The sequence below is a fragment of the Erpetoichthys calabaricus genome, chromosome 1, assembly GCF_900747795.2.
Source record: "Erpetoichthys calabaricus chromosome 1, fErpCal1.3, whole genome shotgun sequence".
Taxonomy (NCBI): domain Eukaryota; kingdom Metazoa; phylum Chordata; class Cladistia; order Polypteriformes; family Polypteridae; genus Erpetoichthys; species Erpetoichthys calabaricus.
The window spans coordinates 270,111,813-270,129,517 of record NC_041394.2 but is presented as its reverse complement, the minus strand read 5'-3'; the positions used below and the strand labels follow the sequence as shown (position 1 = coordinate 270,129,517).

The 17,705-nt window shown below is 35.1% G+C and overlaps 1 protein-coding gene across 3 annotated transcripts in view; it reads left to right on the top strand.

Annotated features, from left to right (window-relative positions):
- The window catches only part of sema3ab (sema domain, immunoglobulin domain (Ig), short basic domain, secreted, (semaphorin) 3Ab), a 453,520-nt gene that overhangs the window by 159,501 nt on the left and 276,314 nt on the right, over positions 1-17,705 (top strand). For 2 of the 3 annotated variants that reach the window (XR_007933636.1, XM_028814974.2), the window contains exon 1: positions 14,534-15,116. Coding sequence is in view for 2 of the 3 variants with exons in the window: in XM_028814974.2 (XP_028670807.1) it covers positions 15,005-15,116 (112 nt within the window). In the remaining variant the exon portion in view is untranslated. Of the gene's footprint in view, positions 1-14,533; positions 15,117-17,705 lie in introns of those variants that run through there. The other variant, XM_051919816.1, reaches the window with a different exon arrangement.

The window sequence follows — 17,705 nt, the reverse complement described above, 5'->3', positions numbered from 1 at the left end:
GGGATGTATAATAGTTCAAAGATAAATAAAATTAGTATGAGAAGGCAGAACATTAAGAAACAGAGCACACAAACACTGGAATAATTTATATACCAATATTATCCAAGTTCTTGTGTCTCAGTGTTTAAATCAAGGCCCAATACCTATTACTGTGGTGTTGCATGTCTTTGTTTGAGCTACTTCTGAAGCTTCTCATATTGCTTTCTCTAATTAACTTTTATTAATTTTAGTAATTCTTTTGATGAAACATCACTAAAGCCCATTTTCTTTCTCTTCTCCACCCCAGTGACTTCACATGGTCTGCATGAGAATGTACTAATTTCCAGACGTCTGTATACTAAAATTAATACTTTTAACAGTTGAAGTGATCAGAGTGATTTCAGAGTCAGCTAGAATATGGAGTTTAAAAACACAACATATATATATATATATATATATATATTACGGCCAAAACCCAAAATCAGCCAAATCGGGAAATGGTCGATGTTGCTGTAAATTGACCAGCCAATGTCCGATGTTTTCCTCGATTTCGGGATTTGGCCAGCCAGTTTGCGAGGTGACATGGGGAGATTGGCCGAGCAGCGATTTATTGCGCACTTAGTAGTGCAATTGCACAAGTGTAGCCTTGGCGGCTCTTGTTCAGAAAGCGGAAGCCACTAAGTTGTTTCACAATAATTAAGATCAGGTATATAAGTAGGTTTCACATTTCTGTTATCATTTTAGCCTTAAAATAGTAACTTAACATCAGGGACCTATTTTATTGACCTTAAAGTTAGTGTTTGGGCGAGGGGAAGGCCGTCTCCAGTGGTGTCTGCTTTCTGAACAAGACACGCCTTGAACAGTTTCTCATGCAGAATGGAAAACTCACTTCTGAATCTGCATCTGAAATTTTTAAGCATTTTCACACCTTGAGCGGACAGTCTTACATCAGGGCATCAATTTGGCCAGGGAATTCTCGCCACTTTGCGAAATGGCGGGCCAAAGTAGCATATATGCTGGTCATTTCTAGTAATTCGGACTTTGGCCACACACAAAACGGCCGGCCAATTCGGGAAAGAATGTTGTAAAGAAAGAAAAGGGACAAAGATAAAGATTTGGGGAGTCCACCCCATATAATGTAGTAACAGACAAAAAAAAAAAAATGAACTTCAAGAGAGTAATCACAAAGGACTGAGTGACTAATATGGTGAAGGTTTACAGTTTTATAGGTGAAGGACAGGAAGGGGTGGGATCTCGGGCAGAAGTGATGTTTGAAGGAAGACTTGATGTAGCAGTGGAAGTGGAAGTGGGTGGAGTCTTAGCTGGGTTTTTCTTCTGGTGGTCTGTGGAAGAGGTAGAAAAGGCATTAGTACCTTTCATCAACCCCTGGTTCTGCATCTTACTCCCAGTTAAGACCTTAGACTGCTTCCCATCCGCACATATGTGATAATATATACAGTATATAATTAATACAGCATTCATATACATATATATATAAATAATATTTACTTTTATGCACTGCACAATAAGTGCCTATTTATGTTTCAGAATTATGTTTAGTTTATATATCATATGTCCATGCCAGCATTAAGCACAAAGCAGATTCACCAATTTTCTATTACAGCCTCACTCGCTCACTGACTCACTCACTCAGCAACACTTATTTTATATGCTGCTAATTTAAAGTAACCAGTAACTTAAATATCTTTGTAGGTTGGAAGGAAAGATACTAGATTTAAAAAAAAAACATGCTGACACAGGGATAATTTAAAAAATTATGAACAGATAATGGGGCATTTTCGAGGATGGGAATTTAACCTAGCCTCCAGAAACTGTAGAACAGCTGCGCCAACCAGTGCATCACCATACCACCCCAAGCTATGTCAGAAAAGGTTAATTTCTAGTGCACACAACTATGTTAACAAATTGAGAGGGATAGAATAATTGCCATTCATAGTGACTCATACTGAATATAGCAACCACTAACCTCGAACTAAGTGGTGCTAATGGGTAAAATGGCATTTCATGGATTATGGCAGGAAAAATGTCTGTACATGAAATGATGCTATTTGGTGAGAATATAGCTCCCCCAAAAAGTCAAAATTAGACCTCTGTATTTCATATAGGTAAATGAATTAATTTCAAGGGAATGCAAACTAAGTAAAGAGTTATGATTAGGAGAGGAGTGAAGTGAATAGCAAGAAAAATGACACCATATATATCCCAAAACAAAAGAAGCAAACATGCTTGCTTAAGTGAAGGAGGAGGAAGAGGAGTTGGGTATCAGAAAAAAAATTACAGGGATTATAGTAAAAGTAAATTCTAAGCAGCTGAGCTGAAACATAAATAAATGTCTTGGATAAATAGGGTTTAAATTGTTGTCTGTTACAAGTTATTGTACATGCTGATTTATGCCCTAACAACTGGTAACAATCTGTTATTCCAAAATTTCCATGGGGAAAATTTTCTGTACCCATGCTCAAATAACACAGGTTTATCTTACCTGTTGGGTATGGCACAGGTTAATGAAAAGCTCAATCTGTTTGCGCCCAGCCCATGTGTAACAAGATCCAAGGTCAGAATATTTGCTACACAATCATGTCAGTGTAGTGACTTGAGGCATTTTTCATAAACATGAACTGCTTATGGAATGCAAAGAAATGTTTAGTTCGTCACAAAAAATGTTTAGTTCATCTGCTGGGCATTAGGATTTATTTACTGGAAAATATCTCTTGTCACATTTTGTGTATGTGTAAGTTTTGTGAAATCGATATTCATTCAGCTGCTGGTAAAGCGCCTGGTCTGGAGAGGAAAATCGTAAAAGAGACCTACAAGCATGATGAGTGAACAACAATGTCCACAATTCTTTTTTTTCCCCCTTAGTGAAAAATGATCCTTACCTTTACAGTATGGTTCTTAGTTGTCTAACCAGCTGTGTTGCTTATTTTCTAACATCAAAAAGGGCAAATATTTGTACTGTTTCAAATTCAGGTTCAGTTGCTTTCATCCTTTTATACTATTGGTTGGCCAGACTAAAAGCTTTTTTAGCTCTGGGGCTCATTGGAAAATGTGCTACTTTCTCTCAATGACTTTCTCATGCATGTTGATAGGTGCAATCTTTAGCAGCACTGGTATCTGTTCATGTGTAAAACTTTGTGACATGAATATAGGAGACACGATACAGACAGTGTTTTTATATTCCATTTTGCTAACTTCTAATTGTAAAATGTATTGTGCAGCTGTGAAGTTTCTCATTTTTCATTGTTTTTTTAGCTTATGCCATCTCCTTTGAACATTGCAGTTCTGTGTAAAGTGTTGGCCTAACTCTTACTATCTTGGTAATGTAAAATTAAACTGTCAAGAACTCATATCAAACATGCCAGACTCATACCAGACCACCAGAATTGTGCATTAGACTACTGAATATTAGATACAAAACACATCTTTTGACATTTTACAATCATCTTAAGAATGGAATAATTCAACTTAAAAATTTATAATTATATTTTTGTATATTATGGACTTATCAGTTTTGTGGTGGTTGTTCTTGAATTACATGGTAGTGAGGAGCCAGAGCATAGCCTGGTATCATTAGGCAGAAGGCATGAACCTGCCTTGGAGGAGATGTTAGTCTAAGATACATTCTAATTCACATTCGTACTGTATAAGCAACCTGACACAGACAATTTAGGATGCAATAGGAAAATCAATCCAATAGAAAAACCTTGCAAACACACAACGGCAAAGTCTATAGAGCTAGGCGGCAATAGCAGTAACCATTACACCAGTTGGCGTGAAGATCATTCACTCATTCCTTCATTCTTACCCATACTCACAGAGAGCTTATTTAGAATCACCAATCAATCATACTGGTGGGTCTTTGGGATGTGAGAGGAACACCCAGACAAAATTAATATTAAGAAAAGGAAGAATATGTAAACTCCATACAAACAAGTAATTTGTTCCCAGAAGTTTAAAGCTCAAGGAAGCAGCACTAACCCCTAACTGCTGTACCATTAAAGCTTATATATAAGGCATATTTATTAGTAACCTTAACCCTAACCATAACCATTAATAGTTGCAAAACACCAATCAATGTAGTAGTATTTTTTTGTAATCAGAAACAGAAAAATGTAACAAAATAAACCTGTCAGTGCAATTAAGGTAATGTAACAATTCACATCTATATATATAAAATCCCTATGTGCGTCCAATTGTCCGTGTGTGGGTGTCTTCTGATGAAGTGCACATGCGCGGGGCACGGTGCGACTCGCGATATTACTGTCAGAGAAAGTTAGAGGTGTTTTACGGAAATACAAACCAGTATTACTGCGAGAAGAAATTAAAGGTACACAATACAGTGACGCATATTACAGCCACATACAAGCCAGTATTACTGTCAGAGGAGATTAAAGGCATATTACCGACGCGCACGCCTGTATTACTGCCAGAGAAAATTAAAGGTATATTACGGACGTACAAGCCAGCGAACGTACAAGACGGTATCCTTCAATAAGGGCGTGCACAAAAAGGCGAGCCTCAAAAGGGCGACCTCAATTGGGCGCAGCGAATAAAGGCACGCGTAAATAAAGATCTTCACCTTTGTTGCTCTTCACATATTCCAGAGCCATTTGAACTAAATTATCTACGAACGCCTTTATTCGCCACGCTCAATTGAGGTCGCCCTTATTGAATAGAGCCGTACAAGACAGTTTTACTGTCACAGAAAATTAGACACACAATACACGGCGGCAGCCCACGAAGAACGGTCAGCTCAGCAAGTAAACATCAACAAAAGAAAGGCTGAAAGAAAGAAAAATACGACCAACAAAAAGAATGAGGTCAAAGTCCCTTGCCATTTAATATAGACTGTTCCTACTAATGTTTATGCACTACTGTTCTAGCGCCCGTTATTGTAACGGGCTAAATGACTAGTTTATTAATAATATAGCTGTGGAATCAAATATATTTATTTAAGAAAAAATTATAATGCCAAACTAAATTTCCAAGCAACTACTCAATCAAATTTCAAAATGCAATCTAAATATTTTCATGCTTTAACTTTTCTTGCCATGAGATTAAATTGGCATTGGATACTAACTGAAAGCATTACAATTTTTAATTTAGCATAAAACCCTATAGTATTTCACTGGTACTGTAAAACTTTATAAAAGAGTTCTACAGATATTTTCAAGTTCTTCATTTTTTTTGGCACAAGCAACAAGATGAAGTGACATTAAAAATGTTTCTCACATTATTTTGATTTTTAAACCAGTTTTAAGGAGCATACTTGCAGTTTACAGCTGTTAAAATCTACAGAAGTGCCAAGTCATGTCTGATTAAGACAAAATTAAATCTTCTATCTTGACCTCCATGCAACAAAGGCAACGGCTAAAAACAAAGACAACTAATTTACAACGAAAAATGTTTTGCATCCCTATTGCAGTCACAGCAAAGGATTTTTAAAACATGTGAAGCTTTGTAAGCATTTTAGTAGAAATAATGACTAGAATGACTAGAACTCAAACAAAACCTTACCTCTAGCAAAGTAAAACAATTAAAAAACCTTTAAATCCCTTAACTACAAATTAACACATGCAAGGGATTCAATAAAAGACCAGTACTTTTAGATCAGTGAGATTTGCTTTTGGAGCCATTGCAAACACATGCACAAAGCAATTGCACTTTTACTTGAAAAACATAACAGGAATAAGAATCTTTTATGTCCAATTACTCTTAAAATATTTTTCAACCAGGGATTTAAGATTGAGTTACTTTATCGTATAAAGACAGGTTTTGTAGACGCTGCCAGTTCAAATGCTAAGCTTTTTCACGCCCTTACAAATTGCTGGTATCTTTCATTTGCATATATATAAGAGCAATAGTCTTTTTGGGTGAGGATTAGATTTAACTCACTATTGAATCTGGAGAGCCTCTTTTGTGTTGCCTTTGTTCTGTTTAAACACCAGATTTAGTGAATTCTTCACTTGTTTAATCTGACAATTATGTAATCTATTAATCAATTGATCAGATTACTTTTACAGCTCTATAGGTTGAGAAGAAGATTGTTTCTTGAAACAGTATCCTAGCATTAATTGAAACTACTGTGCTAGAAAGCAAAATGTGCATTTACCAAGATGGATTGCATGTCTTGTAGCTTTTGTTCAGTCATCTGTTTTGATAAACTCAGCTTTAACTGTGATAATTTTATTTCATGATAAATTGGCACACCACAGTATAGTGATTGTAAAAGCTTTAGTTTTGGTAAGACATAATTCTGCAAAGCTAATGCTTATGCACTGTAGACCTGATAAAAAATACCTCCACTGTGTATAAACATAAGTGAGCTAAAGAAAAATTTGTCTAATGATCTGATTTCAAATAATGGCTGTTCTTAACAGTTTTCAAGTGGCTAATTATACCACCCCACCTTTATAGATAATTTGCATGCATTTGAATAATAATTATTAGGTCAATATATGCAAAGCATACAACTCATCATTTTTTTTTTTTGCTTTAAGAGAGCTTCTACAGGAGAAGCACCAATTAAAACAGGTTTTGAATCTTACAGCACATGCAACTAATAAAAGAAGACTTATCTATTACAGCAAATCCAGTCTTTTTCGGTAAATTGAATTCTTCTCAACCACAAGTTATAAAATGTATACATCTGGAATACTTAAACATAATCTGTACTCTTTAAATCTTTGGTCGGGTGAAATGTTTTCTTTTTGCTACTTTGCAGAAGGCTTCTTCTTTTAAGGATGGATTGATGGATGGTGCTCTGATACTATATATATACTATATATATATATATAATTATAAACATACTTCATTGCACCATGTGTTTTGTTTAAGTTTTCAAATATTAAAGCATTTGTTTAACAGATGTAGCTAAAAAAAGAAATGTTCTGGCTATAAACTACAGTACTACAGTTGAAATACAAAATCAGATTAATATCGTCAGCACTTTTTTCAAATCTGGTGATGACTGAACACAGAATTTCAACTGTAAGATCAATCATTCCTTATTTATACCAAATAACTTCCTGAAAGCATATTATTAAAAATGTACATACTGTATTCCTGTAAATCTGAATTGGAATAAGAGAGTTTGTGAATAGTATGTTATGTTATGTACATGCTGCCATTTTGTCTGCTGCTGTTTTTTTAGATCATATAGTACCTTTCTGCTATTACTTTATGATACAGAAATTTAAAGAACTACAATGACATCCTGATACTGATCTCATAACTCACTCCATCTTATAAACTTACATTTTAAATTCTTTCAGAGCATTCTTTATGTATATACCAACAATCCTGAACTAGATAAGTGGTTTACAAAGTGGATTTATAATAGATGTAATACATACATTATATTGTATATACAAAAGGTAAAGAATGAATGATTTATATCCCAGTTTAATTTATAACCTGTACTTTCAGTACATATATTTTCTTCATTTTAGAAGGGCTGCTTGAGGGTAAAGCTATTTTTAACAAGTATGGTATGTGTTCTCAAGAAGATCTCTCTGTACAGATTTCAGTGAAACGCTTATACCACTCAAAGAATTTTCGACATACAGTGTATATCTACTAATTTAAAACAGAGTCATTAGGCTTCTCTAGAAAAGTAACTTCTTTAAAATGCCATAAACAATATAAATTATAGTTTCTGTCATTTCAAGGCCTGTAAAAGGTCTCAAGCAGGGCAGAAATCACCACTGACATCCCTTAAACATGTTTCCATTATCTCAACCAAGCAGGTCCAATTAACAGGAAGTCATCCTGGAAGACATGGCACTTAGTTTCAGGCCACATTTACTAACACCGGCCTAAGAAACACCAGCTAAAATAGTCTGCAAGTGTTTTGGATGGTGAAGAATAACCAGAGAACCTGGAGAGAAAACTAGACAGACACACTGAAATTATACATTTAGCATGCAGCTATGAGGTGGTAGTGGTAAAAGGAATATACACTGAATTATGGTTTCCTTTAACTTATTACCTGCTGCACATTTATGTGATCCATGGAATAAACTCAATATTTTAAGCATTGTACAGAAAGGAATATGTAAAAAGAAATAATTTGGTGAACTATGTACAATATCCACCTCCTCTATGTTTTGCCCATGGGGGCCTCATTAGTGAGCCATGCAAGTGTTTAAACTGACCAAGGCCTCACCTGTATTGTACATAGGTCTTCAACTGGGCTGGTACACTGTACCTCTAGTCCTGTTTGAACTTTGCAAACCAGAGTGCTGCAGCACACCACAGACTGACTTCCAAAGGGACACCACAGTTTTCTACAGTATTGCATGAATTGTAATACCAAGGTGTCCTCCCAGCCACCCTGTTCTTTGAAGTTTATATATATAAAAACACTTGACAATCCAATCTGGCTTGAATTTGAATATCTTCTTACTTCTTGTACCCAAGGAGGCCCCTTGCTAACCATATCTTCTTTGAGCTTTGCCTAACTTTTCTTTGTACAATTCACATCTCATTTTCCACGTCACTTGCCACCTCATCTCTCTTGTTTGGAAATGGAGCAGCTACCCTTTTTCATTTGCCGCCAGCCTCATTTCTCTGCTCAGTTACAGTATTAGCTTGTACAGTGATGCTGTTCTGTTTGTGATGTTCATTTGTATGAACTTCATTCCACTTTCACAACTGAAGCATCAAAGTATGTGCTGCTTAAAAATACCCACTCCTTACAACTTTATTACTGACATATATCAAGAAATGAAAAAAAAAAACAACAAATAAAAAGCCATGTTGGCTAATTTTATTTTTTCTATAAAGTCACCAAATTTCAATCAAATCCATAAAGGCATTTTTGAGATTTTGGAGTATTTAGTTTGGTATCACTTTAGATTTAGTGTCCCTAAAACACTGTACTTCCATAGTAATTATTTATATAATTACAAAGTAACTAGGTGTTATTACCTTATACTTACTGTGTAATACAGTGTAATGCTATAATTAATTATTCAATTGTAATTATTATTCCACAATTTTTAAAAGTTCATATGTACATAAACTATGGCATAACAATTCCAATAGAGTCAGTCAGTCATTATCCAACCTGCAATATCCTAACACAGGGTGATGGGGGTCTGCTGGAGCCAATCCCAGCCAATACAAGGCGCAAGGCAGGAACAAATCCTAGACAGGGTGCCAGCCCACCGCAGGGCACACACACACACACACACACACACACCAGGGACAATTTAAGATCGCCAATGCACCTGCATGTTTTTGGACTGTTGGAGGAAACCGGAGCACCCGGAGGAATGCCACGCAGACACAAGGAGAACATGCAAACTCCACGCAAGGAGGACCCGGGAAGCAAACCCAGGTCTTCTTACTGCGAGGCATCAGCACTACCACTGCGCCATCGTGCCGCCCATACCAATAGAGTGCTTAAAAAAATGACATTGTGTTACAAAGTAAATACAAGGTAATAACACCAAGTTATGCAGTTATTATAGTTACAGTTATACAAGTTATTATACAGGTAATTACATGGTAAGTACAGCGTAATTAGGGAAACCTAATCTAAAGTGACCTTTAGTTTTTCTGTTGGGGGGGGGGGGGGTTTACACATAAATATTAATATATCCAAAGTCTTCTCTTAGTGGATACCTGCTGATTTAGGTGTACAATTCTGCTGAATTTCGGCTTTTTAACTGAACAGGAAATAGTATTTTTGTTAATGAAATGAGTGATTGAGTGAATGAATCATTGAATTACGTATATAAAAATTTATATATATATAGATCATTTGAAGACTGCATTTTATAAATGAGGCTATTTAACCTAAATCTACAGTAGTAAAATGGTAGGCCTAAATGCTGTACATACTGTACTACTCACATTATCATATAAAATACACTCACTTTAAAATTGTGTTACATTTTCTCACTGTAAGGAAGAAACCTAACAAGGCTGCATGCCAGTCTAGACTCCAGAATTGATTTAAACATGTAGGCAACGTACAGAAATACACCCTAAAATTCATAGACCAATGTAGGATCTGGATTTTCATAAGTTAGGCTATATTAAGGCAGTTAATTATAATTTGTTTTGTTTCAAATATGATAATGTGATTTATGTATAGTAATTTTGTATCCATTACCTAAAGAAGAGGTATACTACAAAATAAAAGAATCCCATCCTGTGTAGATCTCTGACTTTCTGCTGGGATAGTTTCTACTCCCCTTTAACCCTTAATTAGAAAAAAACAGCTCAAAAAACTAAGTGGGTGAAAAAACACTTGCTGCCTCTCTAACATTACCAGAGGTCGAATGTTTCATTTTTTTATATGCTTGAATTCACCACAGTGTATTGTCACTGCTTAAACACTATTATGCTTTGAAACCATTTTTATGAAATTAAGATCTATAGTAATGCAATCCTTTGAGGAAATGCCAGTAAAATTTTAATATTTTAAGAAAGAGAAAGAGAAAAGCTGCAATTACTCATTAAACCAAATGGAAATTAGTGTAGTTGCATTTTGTATTCTAAAATTTAATATAAATTCTATAGCACGTAATGTAAGTCATTCATTGTGTATTTACATTGTAAAATGAACATGTAATACTTCAATCACATCTCTCAAAACTGGCTCAGTGAGGCAGAGTGTGGGAATATGTGTGAATGTCCTCTGAAATGGACTGATGTCCTACAAGGGTTCCCAGTGCAGCTGTAGTCAGCTTTGCACCTGATGTAGTCTCTGGAACCCCAGGTTCTTATTACAGAATAAGAGAAATTGGAAAAAGAATAGATAGGTAAGTATATTCCTCTAGCACATGTCAAATTTCTGATTGTATCAAAGGAATCATGTTAATATGCATTGTAATGCATCCCTACTTATAACATCATGCCAAGAGTGTTGCATGGTGGTTGAGCATGCAAGTAAGAACTTCAGGATTTTCAGTATACTGTATGTAACAATATTACAACAACTACAGTACTACTATACTACTGCCACCTTTACTAAAAATGTGAATTCGAGAAAAAGGAGTCTTGTCTATTACATTATTTTAGGATTTTCTCATCAGGAGTATTAAAACTTAAAAAAGATTTTAATTAAAAGGATCTTTTCATTTTGGGTAGCATGGTGGCACAGTGTTTAAAAGTGGTGCTTCACAGGTGTAGAAGACAGGATTGAATACTGAGTACAATTGCTTTCTGTGTGGGATTTGTATGATAACTTTATGTCTAAGTTGTTTCTTAGTAGTCCAGTTTTCCTCCCATCCCAAAGACTTAAAGGTTACATCATGACTGTAAATTGGCCCTGCATGAGTGAGTGTGCTATACATTCTACAAGTGTCCTATTTGAAGTTGATTTTTGCCTTCATCTGTGGTGTTAAATATATGTAACGCTTAGGATAAAATCACACATGACTTTTATTGAATCAAATAAATATTTCTAGCAAAATAACAGTCATACTGATATTGTATTTTAGACTTTTGCTGAAAGAATCTAGGATGTGAAGAAGAGATAGGTTCAATAAAAAATGAAAAAGGAAGTCTATGTTGTTAAAATTTAGAGACCAGTCATGTTACTGTATATTTATTAGTCTTTGAAACCACACAGCCTTCAGTGACATTTGTTGGCAACAGAGAAGTTCATTCACTTCAGCCCTGCAAATTAATGAAGAGTGACTGCTGAATCCCTATGTCCTTCTCTTATGGAAAAAAAAAGTATGAGATTGCATGTGAGGCTTTTATTAACCATGAGCAGGTTATATCTTGTGTATCAACCTTTCTTAGCATAGCCAAGTGCTGCCAGGGGAGGAAAGGGAGGTATAGTTTAGATCAGCAAGTGCAAAGGAGGAAAAACAAATGGCATGAAACGATATCTCCCAGAGCTAATATATGTTTCCTTCATAAACAGATAGAAAGGACCAATGGCCCCACTTTCTATCTACTCTATATGTCACCTTTCTAAAGCATGTATTTATACTAAATTTATGTTGTTTCTTCTGGTGTTTCAGTATATTGTATGACACTACAAACAGTAATTGGCTTTGTCTGCTTCTAACTGCTGAGAAGTCTAATCCAGTGCATATCAGCAATCTTCAAGTCCATCTGTTAGTCACAGAAAAGCACCTTGTCTTCAACCCATGCTAACTGGGATATCTGCCAAGCACTGACTTGTTATGGCAGCCGTAAATCCCCAGCCAGGTTTTCATGTGTACTTTATAGAGCTGAGAATGGATTGTCAGTATGTACAGGGAGAGCAACAATTATAGTGCTAAGCTTTCATCTATTGTCAATGTTCAAATACAGTGTCACTAATTATTATCTGGGGAGCTTGTGCAGATTAAATTGGTACTGCAATAAGACAACACATCACACATCTGATTTGGTAACTTCACAGGGTCATACAATTTATTTGGATGCAGCTGTCTGATTTGTCATGTATTATTATAGGCAGGAATACCCTGCCAGGGACAGTGCTTCTAGTCATTGCTCATGTAAGCAAAAAGGGATATATTAGCACAGAAGAATTAGAGTACTTCAGAACATTACAGATCAGAGGCAGGTGAATTTACACCATCTGTGGGATGAATCCACCATGTCATATTCCCCATTAAATCTTCTTTGGACTTCTTTGCTTAATGCATTCCTAAAAAAAAAAAAAAAAAAAAAAAACTGTGTTAGTTGCTTGTCAGATTCTTTTAATATAGTGCTGGACTGTATATTGGAAATGCTTTGCATTATATATCGGTTAAAACGAGGAAGATGTCAGCATTTATTAAATCACTATTGCTTCTAGCTCTGTTTCAGCCCGTACCAAATAAAAAGCCTCAAACTAAACTAACCAGATTGAAAGGTCAAGTATGATGTGTCAGTTTCGATTTTGCCTTTGTTCTTCTTGTAAGCCTGCGGTATACACAACTACCGCCATTAATAATAAAAGCAACACACACAGCGATGCTGACGTGAAATCTCAGGGAGGAATAATTTAACACTGTTTTTAAATAATTTACATACAGAATTTAATTAATCAATATTGAATAAATTAATTAATAGTATACTAAAATACTACCGCATATATAATGTACTAACAGTTTAGCACTTTGTCATAAGCACGTCAATATTAGATTGCAGTACATTGCATTCTGTTTGTCTAATTAATGAAAAGAAACCTTAAAAAGAAAAACAATTACCCTGTGCATGCTATAGTGTTTTACTTTGCTTTAACAAAATAGGCAAACAAGTTTGGGTTAACACAATATTAATTTATAAACATTGATTCTGATAAAATGCTGATGCAACACATTGATTTCAGATTTCATTTTCACAGGCTGTATGGCCTTATTATCATCAAATGTGTGACTGATTGGCAGCATAACTGTTTTTGGCAGGGGAACTGAATAACTGTACAGAGGTCTCATGCTTAATGAAGGCTTTGCCCACAAAAGACAAAAAATGGTCCCATTTCAGTCTGCTAAAAAGATGAAAATATTTCATATTAATCTGAAGAACAAAGAACATTTTGTCTATGCTGTATATGTAAAAATTTCCTTATGTCAGGTGATTTTACAATTTTAGTGATTCCCATTACGGTGAGGTACATTTAAAATTAATTCTGTAATAAGGTTCTTTACTACATATTAAAAAGAAAAAAAAACAATATTTCATTGTGCAATTAGGTCCTGTTTTAATTTGTTATGGTTGCACAGCTTATTCCATCCTAATTTTATATTTAAACATTTTCCAATAGCCAAAATGTTGAACACATTTTACAGAATGCAACATCAAGTGCATGCTGCACTTTTAAATTGTTTAAGCAGCAAAGACAGAGTGTTGTTTATATGTATACCATTTATCTTGAATTCTCCTTTTAGAAAAACAGTTCTGAATTGCTGTGAAATCTTGAGACATGCTGCTAATTTCATGCATTTGTGCCTCCCAGAGTAATTGTCTTGTAACACTTGTTCATTGTGATTTATTGCTCAGTGTTGAGGATATATTAAAACTCACAGCAATCTTTTATTGAAAAAAAATGCTGTGCAATGAAAAGAGGGAGAGGAAGAGAGAGAAATCACTTTCCTCTGGAAAACAAAAATCTAGACATGAATGTTCAATCAGTTTATTGAAGGAGCTTACATTTAAGCAGCTTTGACAAACAAGCTGGGTTCTGTTTAACAACTTTTAAAACGGCACACACATTCTTGCAAGAGTGTGTTTTATTTTGTATTTATATATTTTAAATTGAACTCTCAGTTCCATATATACATATATATGTACAGCATGTATATAATCAGCTGGTTCTCATCTTTTGTGAAATGACTTGAAGTGCGAGAAGAAGGCTACCCTCAGCCTTGTTCCACATGTGTTTTTTATGTGGTGTTACACCATGAGAGAGGAAAGAGGTGGGACAAAACTTGCTTGCGTTCTCATTGTCAGACAGTTGGGTGGGGGGGGGGGGAGTTTGGGTGTTGTGTGTGTGTGAGAGAGAGAGAGAGAGAGAGAGAGAGGGAGAGAGAGAGAGAGAGAGAGCGAGCTCAGAAAAACCTGTCAGGAGGATCTTCTGTCATCTCGCTGCATGCAGTGGAGCTCAGGCAGAACTGCGCTCGCTCGCTCGCTCGCTCTCTCTCTCTCTCTCTGGCGTGCTCACTCTCATTCCCTTACTGTCGGTGTGGCTACACTCAGTGCTCTGAAGCTGAGAAGAGGATTAGCTCCTGCCGGTGGCTTTTTCAAAAGCAGTGGGAAGAAAAAAAAGGCTCTGCTAAAGTAACCCCTGGTAGTTTTCTTTCCACAGCACATTTGTGCTTCATTAGGCAGCACCTTTAGCTCTCTGTGGTCATTTTTCCATGTTGTTTGAACTTCCTATCCCCTGACTCGTAAACCAAGAGCAATGTGAGCAAAAACTATTGGGACCTGGCTTTTCTCAGTGAAGCTGACCTAAGTCACCTGTTAACCTTCAGTTTCTAGGATCCTGTTCTGAACTACGTGGGGACTGATTCAGAAGGACTTTACTCCAAATTTCTTCACTGGTACCATGGACTACCTCATTGGGATTGTACTTCTACTCTCTTGGGTATCAATGCCAGCAAGTGTGCGCAGTCAACAGGGAAAGAACAACGTCCCTCGGCTGAAGCTGTCTTATAAAGGTAAGCTCACAGTTAAACTAAATTATGTTGCACAATGCACAGTATCACAAAGTGAGGTGAAATACATTTGGTTTCTTGCACTGCTTTCAAAAAAAAAATCAACAAGTCTAATTTATTAATGTCTGAACTAGTTACTTGATTAATCAAAACTATGTATAAATTTAAGGATAAAAAGGAGAAGAATTGTCCACTGTGTTCAATGCTTAGTCTATATGATTTCTTCTATTTATGCATTTCTTCACTTGAGAAAAAAAAAGATCTACTGCCATCTGGATGTTATGAAATAAAATTAGATGATATTTTTCCAAAATATGAATATTGGGAAGACTTTTCAAAAATAATTTACTGCATTTTGTAGACTGCAGGCATGTGAAACAAATGCATTTTGTGAGGATTGTATGCCGTTTTAATCTGAAATTTAGCATTGCAGAGGACATGATTATATTTTAGCAGTTGAATCTTCTGCTTGTGAAGATGAGACCCATGCAGGTGGATTTTGATTGTGGTTGTTTTGGCTTTATCTTACTCTTTGCTGTTTGTGCAATTAATATTAATTAAACTTCTAGTGAGACTAAACATATATTTATTTATTACAGATATATAATCAGAATTTTGTAAAGTTGTGCTGATATTATTTAGTTAATGGCACATGCAAAGATGTACTATATCCACTGATAGATCAATGTATTTTTTAAAAGATTCACAGTAATATAGATCTTCCTAATTTGATGCTAAGGTGGACAGGTTTTAAACAATATTACATTTCTTTTTTTTATTTTTGTGAATAAACCATAATTTTTTTCTTCCAAACACTGTGTTATAGCCAAATACAAAGACAAAGAAGGAAAGGTTTTAGATTACAGCTCTAAAGCAGTCGCTGTGGTAAATGTTTGCCAAACTAAGTATCAACATTTAGTGAAAATATAATTTGATAAAACTACAAGACTGTAATAAATGGGGTGCCAAAACCTCAAATCCTTCTTAATTAATACACTTTATTATTTTAAGAAAAACTTGTTTAATTGAAAAAGGGAATACATTCACTGAATTCAATGGTACAATATTGACAACACAACATACTAGGCAAAATTATGCTATTCAAAAGTGAAATGATACATAGTAAATTCTTTCACCTACTGTGCAGCAAAAATGTTATATTATTCATGTAGGTTACAGTTCTTGTTATTGCAAAATTAAGAACACCACTTTGGCTTGAAGATGATATGTTCACGCATAGTGCATTCTTACTCAAATCAAGTGAGTTACTGAACAAGACTCACCATAAACAGTGATTGATTGAAGAAGGGATACAATTATACAAATCATATCCATATGTTTATGCACAGTCAAGTCTATTAAGACAGACTTCAAACGGATTCTGAACAAAAAACAGTTAAAGTCGAGGTCAGTGAATTGCATCATCAAACTACTGTTCTAAAATCAGCTCCATATGCCATTTTCATTAAAGTATTATGCCATAATGCGATCATATTTCTGATTCTTATGTTTTCATATTATTTTGGTGTTCCATACATTACTTATTTGAAATAATGCTTTTCTTCCTTTTATAAGTTAATTCTTTAAAGGGGTAAGTAATTCAGAACTACATACAGAAGGTTCAATAAGTATGTAAAGTTACTAATAATGCACTTTCCTGTTTGATTTTGTCTATTAAAAATTAATATGCAATGAAAAGCGTCAATGAATACATAATTGACCCATATAGTATGCAAAATCCCCTTTTCTCATTGGACAAAAGCAAGAAAGCAAAACCAGGTAATAACCAAATAAGTGTGCAATTCTGCATTTAAGGGCGACCCCAAGTAAAAATTAGTCCAACCTTATAACATGTATATTTGAGACCAATGGTCTTCAAGTTCAGATTCTAGAGGCAATTAAGATCAATTTAAATGCATTTCATTGTCCAGATTAGGACATGAGTGCCAATAAAGCATTGTGTTTGACTAGGCACTCTGAGTTTCAAAAATTTCACCCAGATCTTGACTTTCAAATTAACTTCACTCTGTCAAGATAGTGCATGAATCTGTATGGAATTTGAATACAAATCAGCAAATTAAGTATGCAAGACACTTGTTTGCATTTAGCAGGTGAATTGACTAGATGGGTAAAACATCTTTAAACTATACCTCTATGTATTGTATCCAATAAAGGTATATTTAAATTTGAAGTCTGAGGCATTACATTTTAATTTAGTAATCTGTCGTTATTAGATTTCTCTAATGTATTTCTAAGCCGTCTAATTATTTTTTTCCAGATTATGGAAAAGTGGCTGTCTAATCAATTAAAAAGGGCTGCTGGCTACCATAGATTACAATCTGTGGAAAATGTATTACAAAACATATCCAGTGGAATATCTTCGGTCCCATAAGTGCCTAAATTGTGATTTTGGTGCCTACAGATTGAGTTTACAGTATGCTCCATTGGGTTTAGTAAGGATATATTTAATGAGGAGAGTTTCCAAAAGTAAACCAAGTGGGAATAACTGGTTGTTACGAATGTGCCATTCTGTTTATGTGTATCTAGCATAGTAATTAGGTAAAATAAACTGTGAGAAGAGTGTTTGCGCGA